We start from the raw sequence: 24,220 nt of genomic DNA, 5'->3' as shown, positions 1-24,220 counted from the left end.
TTGCTTAACAAACTTGCTTAACTGCTTCTCATGATCTGATTTTTACTTTCATTACCATTGTCTCTCTTCTAGTCTGTGTTTTAGTAGCTGTTTGCTATTACCTCCCCATTCATATAATTTTCTTGTGATGTTATCCATCATGTTGAAAAATCTCTATTAAAAAAAAACAACAAAAAAACTCATTCCTTTGTTCATTATGTCCTTAAACAGCTCCCAATGATAGCTTCTCATTCTTCACTCTACTCTATAATTCTCTTCATATTTATATGTAAATTTCCCTGCAACTTCAATATCTATATCATCACTCCTTTTCTGTTTATCCAACAGACTCCATAGTTTACACTTCCTGAACTCCCCCCTTCCCCCCCCCCCCACCATAACTAATATTGCAGAATCGTTTGTCTTAATTACTCATCTCTGGATATCTCAGTATGTGCTTATCATAACAGAAACCAAGCAATCAAATTTATTCTGACAGTTGAAATTTTGAAAGTTAATTTATAATTAAAATTTTATTTGTATATTCTGCCCTGTAAAATTTTTATAACTTTTATTTGTATATTTTACAGACTAGTGGACATCAGTGGTCAGTGTATGTCAACCAGGTAGGCCATGATGCTGTCGAAAAAGTGGAAAAAGTTAGGTGTATAGCAGCAGGCTATCTATGGAATCCATATTTAGTAAAGTCTGATGATGTAAGTTTACTCTTTTTGCATATTATCACTGTTATTATTACTTCCAGTATACTCTGGATTACCCAGGCTAATGGAGGGGAATAGGGTTTTTCGATCAAAGTTGAGGTAGCTGGTGATAGCTTTTTCCACAACAAAGCAAACTGTCTGGGAGAAAACACATGCAGTTTACACATAAGCATATACATGAGACTAATCGCCTTATCCTAAAATTATGAAAGCCAATCTGGATAGGTCATGGACCTTAAGGGCCTGTAAGTATGTGCACTAATAATTAAACATGATTAGTCTGAACTTTAAACTGTATTCTACAGGTTAAGAAGAGAGCAGATCTCAAAAAGTATTTTATTTGAAGGTAAGCTTTAGTGGATTTCATAAACAACTTCAAATTAACCACTAATTATACTTTTCCAGTATCTTGATAGCTGAAGTACTAGTCCTAATCCAAATCACAGATTTGGATTAGGTGTAAGTCAACAGTCTGTACAGACTGTTGCTAGAAGATGGTGTGATGAGAGTAGAGGAAGTAAGAGGTGAAGCAAAAGATCAGGAGAGAGGAACTGGTGCGATGGAAATCATTGTAAATGGAATAGTAGTGTGAGATAATGATGAGAGAACAAAAATGCAAGATGGACAGGAAAATGGATCACACATTTGCTGTCCTTATCAGGTTGATAAGGACAGCATCAGTATTCTCTGTGATTGTCAGCAATGGATTTGTTAAAGGGAAGTCATGTTTTACAAACTTGCTTATGTACTATAACAAGGTGACAAGCATATTGAACAGAGGAGATGTAGATAGTGGGGTACTTAGATTTTGCACCTGTACATAGATTTCAATACTATCACATGTTAAACTGTTAAATATATTGAAACAGTGAGTTGGATCAGTGACTGTCTGTCAGATAGGTATCAGAAAGTAGCATATGGGGGTGCAGTATCCTAAAAGAAAAAAGTGAGTGGTGTGTTACAGGAGTCGGTATTGCAAGCAATTGTTGTTGTTCAACTTGTATTGGTATGGGTTTAACTGGAGATATGCAATTAATTGTTATTCCTAGTTTTGCATAATCTGCAATTAGGAATCTAGCAGATATTATGGCTTTTTATAGGGCTTGAAGAGATAGTATCAATGGGAAGGTAAGTAGAATTGTCAGTTCAGTGTTGCAAAGCATACATTCTGTAAGGTTCTGAAATTTGATAAACAATAGGATGCAAAGCATACACTTCGTGGAGGAAACTTGAAGGGCATAGAAGAGAGAGAGAGAAGAGGTCCGGGAGTGGTAGTGGACAAGGACTTAAAGCTCTGTGGCCACATTGTACAAGTCGTGAAGTTCTCACATCGGATAATAGCAGCAATGTGGAAGACCTTGACATACAGAAATAAAGAGGCTATGGTTCCATTGTATAAGATTTGATCAGGCCTGATATGGATTATTTGTACACAGATTTGGTCACTTTGTGGCGATGAGGATATGTGAGAAAAGTCTGCAAAGGTGATAACTGGTCTTTGGAATATAAAGACAGATTGAGGGAATGTAATTTGCAAAGCCTTATGAAGAGAGAGGATATAATTGAGTGGTAGTGGTCAACAATTGTTAACATGGAAGAAATTTTTCATATAATGTAGAGAAGGGAGGGGTAGAACAAGAGACCATCCCTGAAAGCTGTATAAGAAGGGTGTCAGCAAAGGAGTAAGATCATTCTTTACATTAGTGAGTGAAGGTTTGCGATTGCACACACACACACACATTGCATGATTTGAAGAGCTTTGTGTGGGATATGTACCTCCTTAGATGAATCTCTGATTCCATGGAGGTCTGATGTTAATAATAAACACTAGTATTTCAATTAGCATCATTATTTTACTTCTGTTTTTTTAATCAAAGTTATTCCAAAAGTATACTCAGTAAACTTCCAAACCACAGAATTCTAAGGAGTAGCATCTGGGGAAAAAAAATTATTTCCTCCTTTTTAATGTAGTACTCTTAAAATTAACACATGCTCACATTCGTAAATTAGAGAATATTCCACGTATATCCAGACTAAAGTAATCGGAAGTACACTGTACTTTGCTGACCTTGTTGGCTGAGTGGTTAGCATATCTGCTCTCCAGCCAAAAGGCTGAGAGTTTGAATCATGCCATGGGCATGAATGTTTGTGATTGTCTGTGAAAATACTAGTGGTAGTGGCGGTGGGCAGTAGATGGCGTTGGTGTAGTGCAGTTAACTGTAGTTGGTGGATTGAGTGGTGGAGATGGAGAGTTGTAGAGTAGGAGCCCTTCCTTGTGAATCTTTTGGACTTCTTCGAGAAATCGCATAATAACAGTAATTATAATTATTATTATTGCTATAAATTCATTCATTGTCTGTACACGTGCTCTGCAAAGCATTTTGTTCACTCTTTCAAAACTAAAGCTCTCATAGTGATTCAGCACATGCTTTTATGTAGTTTTTTGGGGATCACTTATTGTTACCTCTTATCACCAACTTACAAGTATGTTTTAATTCTAGTTTTCATCCCAAACTATCCACACAATCTATCATACCTCTTCTTGAACCCATTAACAGACAAATCGCTCAAAACTGACTCTGGCAACCCATTCCACTCATTCACAACTCCAAGCAAAAACATTTGGCCTTGCACCCCTACTAACCGCATTTATTCAACTTCCAGGGATGACCCCCTTGTTCTGGTCCCTTTAGTCAAGTGCTGAAACATTTCCCCCTGCATCAGTCCTATAAAACAATTTAAGTAACTTAAATGTTTCTACCATATCTCCTCTTTTTCTTCTATCACCCAACTTCTGCAATCCACACACCTGCAAACTGTCCTTCCTCATAGGGAACGTTCCACTCACCATCTTGGTTGCTCATCTCTGAATCTTCTCCACCTCTTCCTCATCCCCAAGAATGAGGAAGAGGTTGAGAACCTGATCCAGAGTAATCCAGATGTGGACATATCAAAGCCTTAAGAGAAAAAAACAACCTGTACTTATTAGTGTGTTCTTCAATAGCCAAGTAATGTTATGGGCAGCCTTAGCAATATGTCCTCTAAACTTTAACTCTCTGTCCTACCACCCTAAATCTCTATTTCATCTATTTCCTGGAGTACAATGCCATCAGTGTGATACATAGTTTGTAATCTATTGATCTCAAAATGCATAACTTTACATTCCTCCACATTAAACTGATACTCATTATTTTTTTTCCCATACTGACAGCCTATTTAAATCATCCCTCAAGCTCTCCACATTCATCTCCATCCTTGATTAACTATTACTCTACCTAATCTTGCTATCAGCAAACAACTGAATATTTCCTTTCAGGTTATTTCTTATATCATTTATGTACAAATTAAACAGCAATGGTCACACCACTAGTCACCTGTTTTTACCTTGATTCTGCCCTTCCATATACCACTTCTTGATATCTGTCTAGTAGCCATCCCACGTAACCAGTGTCATTCCCATTTGTTCTAATTGGCTTAACAGAGCTCCATGTGGTATCCTGTCAAATGCCTTTGCAAAATTCAGCAGAAGCATCGTGTAGACATTTCCTTTATCCAAGTCAGCTGTTACTCTATTATAAAAAGTTAGTAAATTACTCAGGCATGACCTACCCTTCATACGAAGCCATATTGCTCCTCATACAGTATCATCTTTTTATCCACCCATACTTGCATTCTCTTTATGACCAATTTTTCCAGTACTACCATGCCTGAGATGCTGATTCGTCTATAATTTGTTACTGCAATCTTAGAACTTCCTTTGTGCAAGGGAATTATTTTGCCCTCTTTCCACTCCCTTGGAACTCTAACAGAGCTGAGATTTAAAGCCTAGTCAGAGGCTTTTCGAATTCCTTTGCACATTCTTGCAAACCCCAAGCTGATATCCCATCAAATCCTACAACTATATTTACATTGAGATTCTGTAATATTCTAAAAATTCTAACCTCCAACTCTCTTCCCACACTAGTATCTGTTGCATGTTACAGCAGTAACGTCACTTGAATGCTATACCCTTGCAAAGTGGTCACTCAGTAATTCAACTATTTTATCTGCTTCTCTCACCTTGTCATTATCAGCACTCATTAAGGTTAATCTTCCATAGTCATTCTTCATTCTTATTGCCACATAACAAAATAACTCTTTGGGATTTCCTTTGACCTGCTTGGCTAGATTCTTGTCATAATATGATTTTATCTTCCTTGCCATGCTAATCACCTTTCTTGACTGAGACTTGTACTGTTCATGAGTTTGTTCGTTGCCTTTCTCTTTCTATACTTGTATACTCCTTATATATTTTCTCGTTTCTCATCCATCTAATCCTACCTGATTAACCACCCACCTTACCTTAGGTATACAATTTAATATTACTTCCTCTTGATGTCTTTTAACTATCCCCCATGCACTACTAACATTCTTCCTTTTGCAGTGTTTTATGCCATGATTCAAACTTTCTCCTAAGCTTGTCACAACAACCTGCCTTGTAGTTCTACATATACCTCTTCTTGAAAGAATATTTCTCATGTTTTATAATCTCCCAAGTCAAAACTGCATGGTCACTTTTGATAATCAGAGGCAGTGTGGCCACATTAGTTATGGATAGCTTTTCTGATCCTATGACTAGGTCCAATACTCTTGTACTCCCCCCCCACTATCACATGCTGCCTCAAGTAATTATCTCTAAGTAGGTTAAATTCAATTTCCTTTCCTGCAATGTGATCTTTCTTCCTTCCAATCTATATCTTCATAGTCGAAGTCCTCCATAATAATCACTCTACCTGCATTCATATGTACTAATTTGCTGCTGCATGTCTTCCAGATCATCCGTGAAACCTCTGGCCTATAGCAACAACCAACTGTATATTTTGTATTACTGGCATTGATCTCACACAAGACTGCTTCAAATGAATAGCCACCCTCCTGCTTATCTCCTACTCTTTTTGGCTACAATTTATCTGCTATCAACAACAGTAACTCTCCCCTTCCCTCCCCAAACAAAAACTCCTCCCTCTTGTTTCTGATACTTCTGACATTAGTATAGAGAAACTGAAGCATCTCTTTAGGACTCCAATGACCCTTACTTTCTGTATTGACTAATCTATTCAATATTTTTGCTTGAGAGACTAGATTCTGCACTTGGTCATTCCCACTCATTTGCTTTATGGGTGCCTTCACCTGCTTCCATTCTAACCAAGTTTTTCCTGAATTTCCACTTCAGCATGTTCGGTGAACAAAGCTTTCTCTAGACACCAAAACCATTTAGATGCAGCTCATCAACATTATACAAATCCTTCTTTCTGTCAAACAGACCACAGATTCACAAAATTCTGCATCATTCCTTTAGCATAACCTACATATCGATTCATTTGCTACCAATGTCCTCCTCCTCCTCAATTCACCCCTATCATAACGTGGCAAGAGACTTGCAATATTCACTTTCTCACTCTTCAGTTATTATTAGCCATCCTACTTGAGGCCACCACACTGCTTACTGGAGCCCTAAAAGAGAGTTATAAAAAAAAAAAAAAAAAAAGTAAAGTGCCATGTTGGTTTCTAGAGCAAATATCCCAAATTGTAACCTTTTAGTCTACTCATTATCCTAATTACTATAGATTTATAACTGGCACAGGTCTTGCGTGAAGCGGCTAAAGAATTATCAGTGCTCTTGACCATGTTGTTTAATCTGAGTCTCGGGTCTGGTTTAGTCCCGAAGGTGTGGAAAGAGGGGAAAATAGTCCCATTGCATAAAGGAGGATCCAAGACTAAGGTTGCAAATTACCGACCGATCGGCATATTAGGAGTCGTTGTCAACGTCTTGGAGAAAGTAGTCAAGGGAAAAATACAGGAATGGATTGATGAAAATGAGATACTGTACGGGAATCAGCATGGCTTTGTGAAGAGTAGATCATGCCTCAGTAACTTGCTCAAGTTTTATAACACGGTGACGGCTGAACTGGATAAGGGACAGGATACCACATGGAATTCTAATCCGTAAAATACAACATATGGGAATGGATATAGGATTGGTGAGATGGATAGGTGGGTGGTTGAGGGAGAGATATCAAAGAGTAGTTTATTCAGGAGTTGAGTCCAAAAGATGGCCTGTGACTAGTGGTGTGCTGCAGTGTTCTGTTCTTGGGCCACTGCTGTTTAATTTGTTCATTAACGATATAGGGAAGGATCTAAGAGGAACAGTTCATTTGTTCGCTGATGATGCAAAGTTGGGTAGAGCAATAGTGAATGCAGAAGATGTCAAAATCTTGCAGGACGACTTGGATAGATTGGAGTTCTAGGCCAAGGAGAATGGATGTCAATTTAATGTGACAAAATGTAATGTTATGCATCTTGGGGTGAAAAGATTAACAGCAGTATACCACATTGGTGGAACTGTACTCCAGAAGATTGATGAAGCCAGGGACTTGGGAGTGTTGGTGGATAGGGAGATGAAGTTTAAGGGGCACATTGCAAAAGTAGTTAAATCAGCTCGTCAACTCACTTGGTTTTTGAAAAATACCTTGACGAGCAGAGACAAGCAAGTTATTGTACCTCTGTACCGAGCCTTAATAAGACAGCATTTCGACTACTGTGCCCAGATCTGGTCACCTAGGTTCCTTCTTGATGGGAAGGAGGTGGAGAGGATCCAGAGGTGACTAAGATGATAGCAGGTCTATGGAATGAACCATATGATAACACGTTGAAGATTTGTGCGTTGCAGAAATTAGTTGATAGGCAGAAAAGGGGAGATATGATTGAGACATTCAAATTGCTAAAGGGTTTCTATAGGATTAACTCAGAGGATATTTTTGAGATCAGGACTGGTGGTGGGAGAACTAGGGGACACCTAGAAGCTGGGCAAGAGTGTGGTTAGCAGGGGTGTTAGAGCTGGGTTCTTTACTTTTAGAGTGGTAAATGAGTGGAATAAGCTGCCAGAGTCTGTTGCGGGTGCTAGGCAGTGAGCGAGTTCAAGACAAGGTATGATAGATACTGTGAGAATGTCATAGTTGTGAGAACATGCTGTTTAGGTCCTCCCTCGATGAGTCTAAGGACTCCCTGGAGTCGCCCGTAATAATAATCTTTCTTGAGTGGGATTTTCACATCTTCACATTGTTTCTTTAATCTCTCCCAATAACTTTAACATTTCATATCCTTGATTGAGTCAAGTTTATTACCTACCTTCTACGACTTTTCTAGTTCTCTCATTTCAATGAAATTCAGAGTAAAATCTATACTCATCATTATGTATATCATCCAGTCAAACACTACACTTGAACATACAACTCCTTGTCAGTAAGCAATTTATGAAAAGTAATGAACTTATTAATAAGTAAGAGTTGGTCACTACAGCAATGATATTCTGCTACTTTCCCTTATATTGATTTATGACTACTAATGAAATGTCTTTTTCCATAAAGGATATGAGAGTCAACAATATCATATAACCATGCCTTGTGCCTGATTTAATCTCTGACCATCTTCCGATTCTATCTGCCGATTTGTAATTTACACAATAATTTGCTGTTTTGAACAGTTTGCCTTTGGGCCCCCCCCCCAATCCTTGGTACTTTGATTTAAAAAAAAAAAACATATAATAAAATCTGAGGTAATCCTTATTATATTCCTATGAATTCTCAATGATTCATCATAAAAAAAAAATCAGTCTGGGCAACTCTAGTCTGAATGCAACTTGTTATTCACCGGTATTTTAATATTTTTTTTTACTTTTCTCACATGTTATTGTGTAGATATATTTAAGGGAAAAGGAAGTAGAATTTAAGCAGATACTGAGTGATAATTATCAAAAGCAGTACACGATAAGGGCAAGCTGGCATTTGAGTGCCAGATCTACAGCCCTCACAGGATTTGTCCATAAGCAATGTAACCATGGTGATGATCATCTGGTCTATATATTATAGAACAGGTGAAAATAAAAATGTAAGAAGTAACTTGATGCTGCACCATGGCAGAAGGAAGGACATTAAAAATGCACAAGAAATAACAGATCTTTAAGGGGAATAAGCATCAACTACATATCCAGAGTCAGGAGGATGAGTTTGACTAAATAGATAGACAGCATCTTTAAAAATATGTAGAATGAATATAAAGAGAAATGCAAGTTCGTGAACAATAAAAAGAACAAGTAAGGAAGATGACTAGAATTGTAAAGAAAACAAAAATCAGATTATGAGAGGAAATTGGCCAAGAGGGCTAAAGGAAATCTCTCAGAGGATTCTTTCATTATGTGTAGAGTAAAGGGGAGGATGCTTGTGGAAAGATAACTTTAATTAATGCAGATGGTAATAGAAGGTAGTAGTAGATGAAAAAAAATTGAACTAATAGTGATCATTTTGTGAGATTGTATCCAAGAGAAGATAATGTAGTGACTGATGTGAGACAAAGGGTCATCAAATTCCTGCCATGTACCCGCAAGGGGTGTACAGGATATGACAGTACTACATGAAAAATTTAATTCATTACTAACTTCCTATCTACAATTTTCCTCCAAATCAGTCTGTTACTTGTCAAGACTCCAACATTATCAGATCTTATATTTCTATCGTCTAAGGCACTTTGTACCGTATAAATCCACCTATATCTTGGTCTTCCTCTGGGTCGTTTTCCTGCCAACCTGGCAGAGAACACTTGTTTTGCTAATCTTTCCTCTCCCATTCTATTTAAGTGACCATACCACCTGAGATTAGCTCTGCTAATGCATTCCTGGATGCTGACAATGTCAAGTTCTTTCCTAATATCCTCATTTTTAATATGATATTGCCATTGATGCCATCTGTTCACGCCTCTAATCTTTCTCAGGACTCTCATATCTGCGGTCTCTAGTCTTTGGTCAAGTGTTTTACTTCTGACCCAGCTCTCAGATCCATAAGTTAAAACTGGGTTGAACACTGTCTTGTATACAGCTAATTTAGTGTTCTGACTAATTTCTCTCTTATTCCATATGAATTTATTCAATTGACTTCCCACCATACCAGCTTTGCTGATTCTGTTGTCTATTTCTATATTTAATTTACCATCTTCAGTAAAAATCGTGCCTAAGTAGCTGAAATGTTTTACTTGTTCCACAGATTCTCCATTCACAACACAGTTGACATTTTCAATGATTCTGCCTATTTTCATTGTCTTTGTCTTTTTATTGCTGACCTTTATACCATATCTATTACAACAGCTATTCAATTTAGTCAGAGAATCTTGCAGACTTGTAGCGGATTTATTTAGAAGTACAACATTGTCTGCATAAAGCAAAGAGCTGACATTAACATCTCCAATTTTGATATCATGTTTAATACCACTTTCCTTCATAATGTGATCCATATAGATAATGAATAACAGAGAGGATAATGTACATCCTTGTCTCACACCAGATTTAACATTAAACCATCTTCCTGTACTTCCTTCAATTCTAACTGCTGACTTACAACTCAAATAAAGACTAAGTATTACTTGATATAATGCCCCTTTGACACCATATAACTGTAGCGTATTGAACAGCTTCTCTCCTGGCACCTTGTCATATGCTTTTTCCAAATCGACAAAACGTAAATGCAGATCTTTGTTATATTCCCATGATTTCTCAACTATTTGTCGTAAAGTGAAGATCTGATCCTGACAGCCTCCATTTGGCCTGAATCCAGCTTGTTCTTCACCAAGCTTTTCTTCCACAATTCTTCTCAACTGTTTCTCAAGTATACTTGCATAGATCTTGCCAGGAACACTCAGTAGGGAAATACCTCTGTAATTCTCACATTCAGTTTTATTTCCCTTTTTATATATGGGTACTATGAGAGCTCTACTCCAATCATCGGGAATTCGTCCCTCTCTCCAGGCTTTCTGAACTATGCAGTGCAGCCACTGTAAGACTTTTATACCACCATACTTCAGCATTTCTGGTCGAATATCATCTACTCCTGCTGCCTTTCCACATTTCAAGCTTTTGATGGCTTTTTCTACTTTAAGTTTGGATATGTATTCCTGACTGCATGCCTGGTCAGTGTTATTTTATCACTGTGCTGTCATCACTGCTTGTTTCATTTAGCAGTTTTTCAAAGTAATTACTCTGTACTTCAAGGATATCTTTTTCTCCTGTTTTCATGTCACCTTTATCATCTCTAATTCCTTTTACAGCACTCTTTTCTCCATTCCTAAGTTTCTTCAACTACCTCCAGAATATTTTGCCACCTTCTTGATATTTATTTTCTATATTCTTGCCAAAGTCCTCCCATGACTTTTGTTTTTAGCTAGTTTTACACACTGTTTAGCTTTGTTACATTTGTCTCTGTATTCTATAAGAGTAAAAGCTGACTTATTTGCCAGGAACTTTTGATATGCTTTCTTCTTTTCCTTTACTGCCTCTTTAACTTCCTGTGTCCACCAGGGAGTTCTGATTTTTTTATCCTTGCACACAACCTCACCACATGCCTCTCTGGCAGAATCAATCAATGTTTTCTTCAGAGTTTGCCACTGAATCTCCAAGGTTTGATACCTGTTCTCAAACTCTTTCGTTTTCTTTTCAATAATATTTCTGTATTTTAGTCTACAGTTCACATCTGAGAGCTGCTCAACTTTTATTCGCTTTAAAACTTTCTTACATGTTATTCTTTTCAATATGAAATTCAATTTTATCCTGCTCAAGACTAAATAGTGATCACTTCCAATTTCAAATCCTCTGTACACTCTGGTGTCCTGCACCTGGGAGAAAACATCACTATCAACAATAACATAGTCATTGAGACTTTTCTTATTCCTTGACTCTTCTCTCCATGTGAATTTGTGCACATTTTTATGCCGGAACATGGTGTTAGTAATAACCAGTCCATGTCCTGAGCAGAAATCCAACAGATATTTGCCATTATTATTAGCTTTGCTCTTTTCACCAAATTTTCCCAAAATATTTTTGTATGTCTTGCAGTCATTTCCTACTCTGCTATTTAGATCCCCAACAAGGACCAACTTTTCCTTTTTCATTGTGTCAGTTGCTTTTTCTAAAGCGTCAAAAAATTCCTCCACTTCTACCTTAGTAGAACCTTCTGTGGGACCATAGGCACAAATAAGTCTCATTGTCCAGTTCCCCATTCTCATATTTGGGGAACTGGACAAAGGGTATGTATGCAAAATATGATCATGGGATAAGATAGGTTATCTGCTTGGGATTAGAAAGGATATGAGAAAATGCAAGGGAATTGGTTAGTGTGTGTGTCTTTGAACAGGAATTTAATGAATCTCAACACTGGCAGGGTTTTGGGGAAGTGAAAGGAGGACAAGAGAGGCTCCAAGATATGTAACAAATTATAGACTCATTATCTCAGGAGTGATGTTCAAGTTTTAGAAAAGTTGTTAGTTTATTATTATTTATAATTAACATTGTACCTCCATGCAGTCAGAAGCACACACTGTTGCACACAATGCTCATCCAACTGTATTTTAACTGATTCAATATCTATATCTATACCAGTGGCGGCCTGTGAAAATTTTAAGTGGGGGTGCTGCATATACAAAATAAAAAAAATTATTTTTTCCCTAATCGGTAACCAATTTATTAGTAAATAAATTTACATATTAAAAAATTGCTTTATAAAAAATATTTTGCCCTCACTACGAACAAACACCAATAATAAAAGTTATCGTATCTCGCAGAAATAACGTGCACATGCATATAATTTATCTGTAAGCGACACTGTCCAAAATTTCCGAGCAGTGCCGGAATCACTTGTAACATTCAATGACAAGCGTAAACAACTATCGGCAAGTCTAGTTGCAATTGGAATGATAATTCTTACACTGCGTTAGATCGCAGTGCATTTGTTTCATGTAACAATAATTGAAAAAAGTAATTCTTTTCATATTTTCAACAGTGGCACTTGTCATAATTCAGCCTTGTATCTATAATAAATAAATAATGTTATCTTAACAAAGTAAAATAAGATTTACAAAAAATAGTTCACCCTCACCACGAACACGCACCAATAATAAAAGTTTCATATCTCACAGAAATAACGCGTGCAACATACGATACACCATCCAAACGAGCAGTGTCTGAATCACTTGTAACATGCAATGCAAAGCGCAAAGGAATATCGGTGAGTCTAGCTGCAGTTGGCCGAATGGGAATAATTCCTGCACTGCGTTAGATCGCAGTGCATTTGTTTTGTAATCTAAAGTGTTAATTGAACAATTCCAATCTTTAACTGTTCAATCACTGTCGGAACATAAGCTGTAACCTTTAACATGTTGTATTGCATTTATATAATGTTGTAAGCATTGTTATTATATATATATAAACACAAACAAAATTTAATTTTTTCCTTCTGAGTGCTGCAGTGTCAGTGCTTATGTATGAGCCGCCACTGATCTACACCCACAACACTCAGGCGATGCATTCCATGCAAAGATCTTGCTCCTCAGCTCGCACCCTCCTTATACAGTTTCCATCGATGGTCTCTTGTTTTATCCTTCTCTTCCATTCTATGAAAAATCTCTTCCATGTTGACCTGATAACAGCCCTTGACTAGCTTATGTCTCGATCATATCCCTCCTATTCACAAGGCTCTGCAATTTACATTCTCTCAATCTGTCCTTGTACTCCACATTCTAGAGACCACTGACCACCTTTGTGAATCTTCTCTGGACCCTTTCCAACATATCCTGGTCTCCATAAAAACCTGGTGACCAAATCTGTGCACAATAATCCATATGAGGCCTGATAAAGGCTTTATACAATGGCATCATATCAGGACTTTAGACTGCTGGCTATGGAGAGAGAGAGAGAGGGTGAAAAAATGTGGATTGCAGAGTTTGGTGGATAGCAGGAAAAGAGGTGATATGATAGAGACATTTAAGTTAGTGAGAGGATTTTATTAGTTTAATTCAGATGAGATTATAAAAAGAGTAGAAGGTGAGAGGGAAAAAAACCAGAGGTCATTCCCTGGAAGTTATGTAGGCATGGGGTGAAAGGGGTGTGAGGAGTAGATTTTTTTTACATGGAGAGTTGTCAGTGAATGGAATGCATTACCAGAATGTGTTTTTAATTATTTTTATTTATATTTATTAATGTAAGGAGTGTTAAGGATTTTTAGATTCAGTATGATAAATATGTTGTCAGTTGAGCGAAGCTCCCATGATGAGTGTGCCAACTGTTACATCCTGAATGAAGAATTTTATTAAAGAAATAATTCATGCAGGATTTAACAAGTCAGAAAATTCAGCTGAGAAAAAAAAAAACTTGTACTGGAGCAGAAGAACTAAAGTACTAACTGTAAATGGAAATAGAATTACTTTAATTTAGAAGAATTGTAAGACCATGTAAAGAACTTCATGTATAAAGTAGTATTATATGAATGCGTAAATTAGATGTAAGCAATAGTCCAAAGGTCACGGGTGGTCCTGAGGCAAATTTAATCTAGGAAAGTGACGCATGTTTGTTTCCCAGAAGACGCTGCTATGATCTCGCGATGTACCGAAGTTACCGTTGTCGATGAAAGTAGCAGGCGGGGAAAAAAAAAAAAAAAAATCAGAGGGCGTTATCGTGGTAAGAACAGGGCCCTGAAAAAAAAGGGGGGGGGGGGAGTGAAGGAAGAATAAAAAGGGTTTGCATCCTCTTCTCAGGGCTTTTTTCGCCTGTCTCCCTGGATGATGATTTGACTTCTCTTGTGGGCCGGTGGTTCCTGAAGGTGTTCGTGGCGGCAGTTCGATATTGGAGGGTGCGCCTTTCCCTTTGATGTCTGAACTTCTGCCGGTACTACAGTGCGAGATGTCGATAGATTCAGCCTTTGCTGAAAGTACTGACGGAATGCTATCGTGGACGTACATTATAACCGGCAGCTAGAGTTAAGGATGGCCCGAAACAGATTGAGAATAGACGAGGGAAACTGATAACCATAGTGACCCATCACGTGGATGTAGGCTTATGGAGGTATCGAAAGAGAATTCGAACAAAGGATAGTTCAGACGGACCTGGAGACCCTGCCCCAAGAAATGATAATGTACAGATTTTGTTGTATAATTACCCAGTTGGTAAAAGGGAAGAATTATTGCAGTGTATTAATCGAGTGTGGGCAGTACTTAAGGACTTTAAGTGATTATTTAGCAGTGTTAATGTCCATAAGACAAATTGTTAGGAATGATTACAGATGATTGTGACTGGTTTAATATGCAAGGTTAACTCAGTAGATAGAATATTGATTAGAAGAGTATAATGTGTATATTATGTGTGCTTGTAGTGTATTAATTGAACATGGACAGTATTTAAGGACTTTAAGTGATTTAGCAGTGGTTAATGCCCATAAGACAAATTGTTAGGAATGATTATAGATGATTGTGTCTAGTTTAATATGGTAGATTAACACAGTAGGTAGAATATTGATTAGGAAAGATTAATGTGTATATTATGTGTGTTAATTCTCTAACTTGAAAGAAGGGTTTGATGTTCATGTATTAGGGTATCAATCAGTTTGATACAGTATGGTTGTGATAGTTTAATATGCAAGACTAACATAGTGGGTAGAATATTTTAGAAGTGTACATTATGTGTGTTAATTCTCTAACTTGAAAGAAGGGTTTATTGATCATGTATTTGAATATTAATAAGTTTGATATAGTTTGATTTGTCATGTCATCGAACTAATTGAAAGTAAGATTGATCTAAGTGTATATTATGTCTTTAGATTCCAATAAATATGCTTTTTCTTTTATACTTGAGTTTTGCCTGTGATGTGAACCAAAGCTACCACTCACTAACTCGAACCATAGCGGGAGGGGGAGGAATTGAAAGAAAGGTAACATGTTGTTATAGAGGTCACGACTGCAAACCAGAATTTACTTAGCCATAGTAGAGCATTTGAATTATGAGTATAAGCAATAAATTTATTCTCCTTGTGCACCAAAGGTCTGGAAAAGTCTCCCTGAATAAGAGTCCCCTCTATTCTAAGATATTGGCTGGCGCAGCGTTTAAAAAATAAATTTGTCAATATCTGAAGAGGAGACATCCTCAGATAGAAATTAGAGGATTTGTTTCTTATAATAAGGAATTACCTTTAACAGTTAGGATATGCACGTGAGTAAATTTAGGAATCAGCCAGAGATATAGAATTTGCTTTCCTTATAGAATGAACACGTAAGAAGTGATACAGATGTTAGAGTCAAGGAAATTTTGTAAGTCATGTAGTTAAAGTAGGGAGGTTAAAAGAATGAGGAAGTAAAATATTTTAGGAAAAGAGCAACAACATAAAAATGGCGCATACAGCGACACATAACAATGCCAGTGAGCCACACACCACGTGGCAGCAGACATAACACAACTCCATGGAGGGTGCAATAATAACTATTCTCTCACATATTCTAAAATATGGAAGTGAGTGCTTAATCAGAAGTTTCAGGAGCTAACAAACATTACTGAAAATCAATATCGGTTCATCTCAGGAAAATCCTCAATTGATGTTATGCACCCTAACAGCAATTTACTAGAAAGGTACAAATATAACAAAAAAGACCCTGCACCTAGTATTTGACCTTGAAAAGGCCTCTGATCGAGTTGCACAGATATTAATATGGTAAGTACTGATGTCGCAAACAAAGTGAGAAACCTAGCAGGAACCAACGAAGAATTCAAAATCAAGGTGGAAGTACATTAAGGATTGGCACTAAGCCTACTTCTGTTTAATTTGGTCATGGGCTATTTACATTCACTGACCTGCCTCATGAGATATTTTATATGTTGATGACATTGTCCTGATGAGTGGTGACCCACAAGACTCACAGTTGATGCTAGGTGGACAGCACTGGAAACTGGTTGCTTACAAAATAGTGGACAGAAGACTGAGTCCATGTGCTCTGACTTTTTGAAAGGCCCTAACAATAATATTGTATATCTTCAAGATACTCCCACTCAAGAAGGTTGACAGCTTTAAATACTTGGACTTTATCCTCACAAAGTATGCCTTCCATTATATACAGTATGGAATGTTGGCCTCTAAAGAAACAAGAACAGAGCTACAAGTCACTGAAATGAGGATACTGAGGTCGGCTGGAGGAGTTACCATATTGGATAAAGTGCATAATGAACACATCCATAGGAACTTCAAAGCTAGATCTATTGCTGATAAAATGAGTGCTGGCTTAGATGACATTTCATGAGATGCCCTGTAGATCACACAACATGGAAAGTAATGGAAGTGTGTATGGAACCAAGGGAACATGGTAGACCTTGTCCGACATGGATGTCCCTTATACAAACAAAGGGAAAAAAAACCTCCAAACTGTCCAATTAGAGACATTACCAAACCAGATGATTACGGACTAGGAGAGCTGACCCCATGTGAAATGGTGATAGTGTTAATGGTGATGGATAATGGGTGAGGACAAAGAAGTCTTTAGGTGAAAGATGATTTTTATTGTTCATATGAAACCCACTAACCTGCTTGTTGGAAGTCTGAAATGGCTTGAAAAAAACTGTTTGGTAGCAAGGCTTCCAGCTTATCAAACCCTTAGCTTGTCCATAATACTAATGTAACATAGGCTTACAACTTTTTGTGGGTGGCATTCATGTAAAACTAGCTACTTCTTAGTACTTCATCACTTTCATAATAGGTAGTAGCATGAATACTTCATAATTAGACATCCTCAGAGAGTTTCACCAAATTCAACATTAAACCTTTGCTTCCATATTATTATTATGTGATACTTCCAAGGAGTACAAAGACTCATTGAGGGAGGGCACCTACTCTACATCTGTAAGTCTCCACCACTTAATCCATCATATACACCAATGCCATCTACTGCCCACCACTAATATTTTTTTTGTCTGTAAATTGCATGTTTTCTCAAAGCTGATTTGTCTGTATGTGGGATGAAAAACCCAAGTTTCCAGGAGTAAAAACCCTGCTACTTCCATATGAGATTGACTAACTCGCCTTCAATTGAAAAAACCCATATAAAGATTCCTCTCGTCATGAAGAGAATTGAACTTAGGCCTTTTCCAATCAAAGGGTGCAACACACCAGTGTTCTTTCAATTATGCTAAGGAGGCACTTATCATCTCCTCTTTCCAATCTGTATTATCATAATTAAAATTTTTGAGATCTCTTCTTCTATGCCCAACTCATTTACCTTAATAAAAAATAAAAAAAAATAAATAAAAAAAAATCAGGTTTATAACATCCTATTAGATATCCTGTCCTGTTTTTTTTGGCATCATGCTGGACAGCCATTACATGTTACTTTCATTTACTTCTAACTTGAGCAGTCATTAATCCTCTGCAGTCATGAAATTGAAGATTACTCTTCTTGAGACTGTTCATATAGTTAAATTTCCAAAGCACTAACAACTTATCAGTTAACTTCATGGTATTCAGAAAGACATGGTAAGATCTCTTAATTTCAGAGTCACAAGACTTGCTGCAGAGACCAAATCACTACAAGCCACAATACATATAGCATGCTTTGTCTTGGACATGTTAGTGTTGATGCATTCACTACTAAACTTAAATAACTAAATTATGTTCTGTATATTATTTCTGGGAAAACTCCCATGTTACTCCTCTTAATAAACTATTATAATTACGGCTATTTTGCCTGCTTCAGTTTAGGAGTGCCCCTGTTTAAATGTCGTTGGCTATTTACTCACGGATTCGTAGGGCATTGTAGATGTAAGTTTACCAAAACGTATATGTAGCATAAGGAAGAGAAATTTACACATACCTTTTTCTGGGTGTTGCGGCATTTCTTCTTCTTTATGCGATTTCCGAAAACTATTGAGTGTGGAGGGGGGAGTAGGCAATTTGGGAGAATTAAATTAGAAAAACCCAGGTTTTTTTCACCGTTAGTTATATATATATATATATTATATTACTATATTTATAGGGTGGGGGAAAGGTGAAAGGGTTGATTATTTATATAGGGGGAAAGGGGGGTTGACGGGGTGTGGTCCGTTTCGACTATTCTCGGTCATCATCTGAACACATTGGGAAAGTGGATGCTATGTCAGATCGGGTAGGTGCTTCTGTTTTTGAAGTGTTTGTGTTATTGCCTATTGGTCGGTGTTGTGACCTCAATTTTATGTTGTGAAGCTTCCAAACCTAGGAGATTATGTAGGGCCTGTGTACGTTGATAGAGTTCGCGTCACATTTTATGGCTATTGTTTTCGATATTCTTAGCATTTTTTCATTGTCTTGTCTGTCTACTATGATGGCCTTGTCGATCTGCGGGGTATGTTTTTGTTCAAGGGCGTGAACAGCTATTTCCGTTTTTCCTGTGCTTTGTATTCGATTTTTCTTTTTGATGTTACATTTTTTAGTGTTTAGATGTTCTGGAATAGGGATGTTACAATCACGGTAATGTTCTTGTAGTCTTGCCCATAAAGACCTGATGGTGGAACCTGTGTAGGTAATATCACAGTCTTTTTGGCAGGGAGATTTATAGACTACATTGTGATGTTCAAATATTTCCTTGTGTGTGAGGTTTGGTGGATTTTAGGAGATTTGCCAGTTTTTGGTTTGTGGGTGAATATCAATTTGTAGTCAGTATGTTTGAAGATGTATTTATAAGCTTTATATGTGTTTTGGGTGTATGGTAGTTTGATAATTTTTTGTGTCGGGAAGTTCGTTTTGGTACTTGGGTTGTTTTGGCAGTTTTCTGCCATCTTGTTTGCATAGTTAATCAGTTGTGGTGTAGGATAGTTGTGATTTATGAAGATCTGTATTAGTTTTTTTATTTCTGCATTTAGATTATTCTGGTTGGTTGAAAATTTGTAGGCATTTATGAATTGTGATAAGATGACAGATTTTTTTAACAGAATATGGATGGTATGAATGAAAATGGAGGTAGTTTTCGATATGCGAGGGTTTGTGGTATATTTTCGTGGCTATTTTGTTGTGTGTTCTGGTTAATGTCAAGTTTAAGAAATTGATGGATTTGTTCTGTTCGGTTTGTGGTGAATTTTAGTCTGTTGCTGTAACCGTTTAGGGATGTTTTTAAGGTGGTGATGTGTGTGGGATTACGAATGCACAGAATATCATCCACGTGTCTGCCATAAAAGGCGATGCCAGGGGGGGGGGGGGGAAGGGAAGGGTGGAGTAGGAGTGATTCTATACGTGCTAAGAATAATTCCGCTAGTTGTCCACTGATGTTTTGGCCCATGGGGAGTCCGAAGATTTGAATGTACATGTTGTTGTCGAACTTGAAGTTTGCCGAGATTATTAGTTTTATTAAGTTAAAAATGTCAATGGGCATTAGATTAGTACGAGAGTGTAGGGTGTGGTCTTCTGTGAGTGGTGTGTGTACGATGTCTGAAGTTCTGGGGACGTCGACGTTAGTGTATAAAGAGGCCGCATCCAATGAAGTGAGGGTGTCATCTTGGGATAGGGTTAGGTTTGTTATTTTTTCGAAAAGGTCGTCTGTGTTTTTTATCATGAAGTTAGACGTTGTAATTAATGGTTTGAGAAGTTTCGCTACGAATTTTGATAAAGGGGCTGTGGTGGTATTTTTGTAGGAGACTATTGGTCTCATCGGGTACCTATCTTTGTGGGTTTTTATTTGTCCGAACATACAAGGGGTGCGTGTGGTGCGGGAGGGGGTTGTGTTTTCAGTGTGGTTTTGTCTATTTTATTTTCATTTTTTAGGATGTGTAGGGTACTGTTGATTTGTTTTATGAGGTCGGGGGTGGGGTCAATTTGTATTCTTCGATAGGTGTGTTGGTCGATTAAGATTGCTGTTAATTTGTTGTGGTAATCGGTTTGGTTTGTAATGACTACAGTGTCCCCTTTGTCAGCTTTATTGATAATAATGTTCGGGTTCCTCTTTAGGGATAAAAGGGCTTTTTGTAAGTTGGGGTTGATGTTTGGTTTAATTATTATTTTACTGTTTATGATGTTAATTTTGTGGAATATTGTTTCTTTGTTAGGGTCATATTCTAATTTCGCTTGCATTTTGGTAAAGATGTCTCTGTTTTGTATGTACTTAGGGGACACACCAAAGTTTAATCCTTTGCTCAGGATGGTGATTTTGTCAGGCGTGAGGTTGTGGTGTGATAGATTGATGATGGAATTGTTTTTTGTTTGTTCTAAGGCGGAAAAATCCGAAGGGTTGGAAGCAACGCAATTGTTGTATTGGGTGTTTGTTAGTGCAAACCATTTCTTGCATGTCGACCTTCTAATAATAGCATGTAGTCGTTGATGTGAGATTGGGTATTATCCCAAAAGACTGCCCATTCGTTTGTGGTTAGTAGCTTTTTCAATCTGTTTTTTGTTTTGTGAATGTATGAATATGCTTGTTGTTTCTTTTTAAACTGGTTGTTTATGGCTTGTTTTATGAGGGCACGGGATGCTTGGTAGCAAATTTTTTTGTTGCTGCGTAGAGTGGCAAATTTTGGTGTGATGTTGTGATCGAGGCATTTTTTGAGGAAAGTTGTGCATTTTTTGAGCGGTGCATGTTAGGATTGTTTTTTGGTGTGTACTTTTTGTAAAGTTTATGCACTCATTGAATATGTGACGTGCGACCATGACATAAGCTTGGTTGGTATGTGCGTTAGGTGAAAACTATTTTTAAGGGTATTTTGTGATCGAGGGGGAGTTGGTGGGGAGGTTATGAGTAGAGAGCCAATGATAGGGGTTGTATGGTTATAAGACACAAGTAAATAAAGACAGCTGTTGCAGAATGTGTGGTGGAGATACTTAATGAGCAGTTCATAAAGATCTTTCAATCTTGTGAATGTGACTTCATGGAGAGATTAAGAGCAGTTGATGATGGGGAGGAGAGACTGACTGTAAGTGAGCAAGAGGTGTTTGGGGAGTTGAGTAAACTAGATGTAAATAAGGCTGTGGGACTTGATAATATATCACCGCGTATTCTGAAGGAATGTGCCAGAGAGTTGACACCTGCCTTGACATATTTTTTTAATAAGAGTCTTGCACTTGGTCAAGTCCCTAAAGAGTGGAAGGAGGGCAAGATTGTGCCACTTCTTCATAAAGGAGGTGATCGAACTCAAGCATCAAACTATAGGCCTATCTGTGTGTCAGGTGTTGTGGTTAAGTTGTTGGAGAAGCTTGTGAGAACTAGGATCCAGAGTTGGGTTGACAACAATGGTATAATCTTTGATGGACAGCATGGATTTGCTAAAGGGAGGTTGTGTTTTAGTAATCTACTTACTTATTACAATAAAGTGACTGCTTCCTTGGACAGAGGAGAAGGATACACAGTAATATACTTGGATTTCGCAAAAGCTTTTGATAGAGTGCCTCATGATAAGTTGACAGTCAAACTAGAGCAGATGGGGTTGGATATTAGATTAGTGCATTGGATTGGAGACTGGCTATCTGATAGGTATCAACAAGTTGTGTATGGGGGTGCAATATCCAGGAAAAGGAAAGTCACTAGTGGAGTGCCTCAGGGATCTGTTTTAGGGCCATTACTATTTAACTTGTATATTAATGATATTGGCGAAGATTTGGATGGAGATATTCAGTTGTTTGCAGATGATGCAAAGTTGGGACGAACCATAAAGAGTAGTGAAGATGTTGTGGCCTTGCAAGAAGACTTGGATAAATTAAGTGATTGGGCAAGCAAATGGGGATATGAGTTCAATGTTGCAAAATGTAAGGTTTTAAAATTTGGAAAACAAAGATGGGATGCAGAATTTATGCTTGGTGAAAATATATTGTTGGAAGTAGAGGAAATAAGAGATCTGGGAGTGATAGTGGATAAGGATCTAAAATTTATGGGTCACATCGCCAAAATTGTGAAGACAACACAAAGACTTCTGGGAATGATGAGGAGGACACTGACGTGTAGAAGTAGGGAGATTCTTGTTCCATTGTATAAGGCTTTGATTAGGCCACACATGGACTATTGTGCCCAGATTTGGTCACCTGGTTTTCAGAAGGATGAAGAGATGTTGGAAAGGGTCCAAAGGCGACTGACTAAGGTAGTTTCTGACCTCTGGAATGTTGAGTATGAGGAAAGATTGAAAAGATGTAATTTGCAGAGACTAGTGGAGAGAAGGAAGAGGGGAGATATGATAGAGACCTACAAGTTGGTAAGGGGTTGCTATAGGATCAATGGTGGAGAAGTTCTACAGCGAATAGAGGGAGATCAGGGGAGAACCAGAGGTCATCCCTGGAAACTGTATAAAGAGGGTGTGAGTAGGGGAGTGAGAGGCAGGTTTTTTCGTGCAGAGTTGTGAATGATTGGAATGCCTTGCCTGAGAGTGTGGTGTCTGCAAGGAGTTTGAATGTGTTTAAGACCCGGTATGATGAGATGTGTGTGAGATAAAAGGACCTCCTAGATGAGTCTTTGACTCCATGAGGTCTTGTTTAATAATAATAATAATAATTATGTATATTATTTCTGGTAAACTCCCATGTTACTCTTCTTAATAAACTATTATAATTACGGCTATTCTGCCTGCTTCAGTTTAGGAGTGCCTACCCCTCTCCCCCTCCACACACTCAATAGTTTTCGGACATCGCATAGAGAAGAAAAGCCGCAACACCCAGAAAAAGGTATGTGTAAATTTCTCTTCCTTATGCTACATATACGTTTTGGTAAACTTAGATCTACAATGCCCTACGAATCCGTGAGTAAATAGCCAATGACATTTAAACAGGGGCACTTCTAAACTGAAGCAGGCAAAATAGCTGTAATTATAATAGTTTATTAAGAGGAGTAACATGGGAGTTTTCCCAGAAATAATATACATAATTTACTTGTCTTATAACCATACAACCCCTATCATTGGATCTCTACTCATAACCTCCCCACCAACCCTCCCCCTCGATCACAAAACACCCTTAAAAAGAGTTTTCACCTAACGCACATACCAACACAAGCTTATGTCATGGTCGCACGTCACATATTCAATGAGTGCATAAACTTTACAAAAAGTACATACCAAAAAACCATCCTAACATACACCGTTCAAAAAATACACAACTTTCCTCAAAAAATGCCTCGATCACAACATCACACCAAAATTCGCCACGGCACGCGGCAACAGCACGATTCACGGAAACAAAAAAATTTGCTACTGAGCATTCCGTGCCCTCATAAAACAAGCCATAAACAACCAGTTTAAAAAGAAACAAGCATATTCATACATTCACAAAACAAAAAACAGATTGAAAAAGCTACTAACCACAAACGAATGGGCAGTCTTTTGGGATAATACCCAATCTCAAATCAACGACTACACGCTATTATTAGAAGATCGACATGCAAAGAAATGGTACGCACTAACAAACACCCAATACAACAATCTCGTTGCTTCCAACCCTTCGGATTTTTCCGCCTTAGAACCAACAAAAAACAATTCCATCATCAATCTATCACACCACAACCTCACGCCTGACGAAATCGCCATCCTGAGCAAAGGATTAAACTTTGGTGTGTCCCCTAAGTACGTACAAAACAGAGACATCTTTACCAAAATGCAAGCGAAATTAGAATATGACCCTAACAAAGAAACAATATTCCACAAAATTAACCTCATAAACAGTAAAATAATTAAACCAAACATCAACCCCAACTTA

At 37.6% G+C, this 24,220-nt stretch overlaps 1 protein-coding gene across 2 annotated transcripts in view; it reads left to right on the top strand.

Moving 5' to 3' along the window:
* LOC150107264 (uncharacterized) overlaps window positions 1-24,220 on the top strand; it is a 151,458-nt gene that overhangs the window by 75,376 nt on the left and 51,862 nt on the right. For both annotated transcript variants that reach the window (XM_090391116.1, XM_090391115.1), the window contains exon 5: window positions 570-695. In XM_090391116.1, coding sequence (XP_090247242.1) covers window positions 570-695 — 126 coding nt within the window. The remainder of the gene's footprint in view (window positions 1-569; window positions 696-24,220) is intronic.

The sequence above is a fragment of the Typopeltis vanoorti genome, chromosome 4, assembly GCF_054136105.1.
Source record: "Typopeltis vanoorti isolate ZY-2024b chromosome 4, IOZ_Tvanoo_1.0, whole genome shotgun sequence".
Lineage (NCBI taxonomy): Eukaryota > Metazoa > Arthropoda > Arachnida > Uropygi > Thelyphonidae > Typopeltis > Typopeltis vanoorti.
Note: the sequence above shows the minus strand (reverse complement) of the source record. Positions and strands in the feature narration are given on the sequence as shown.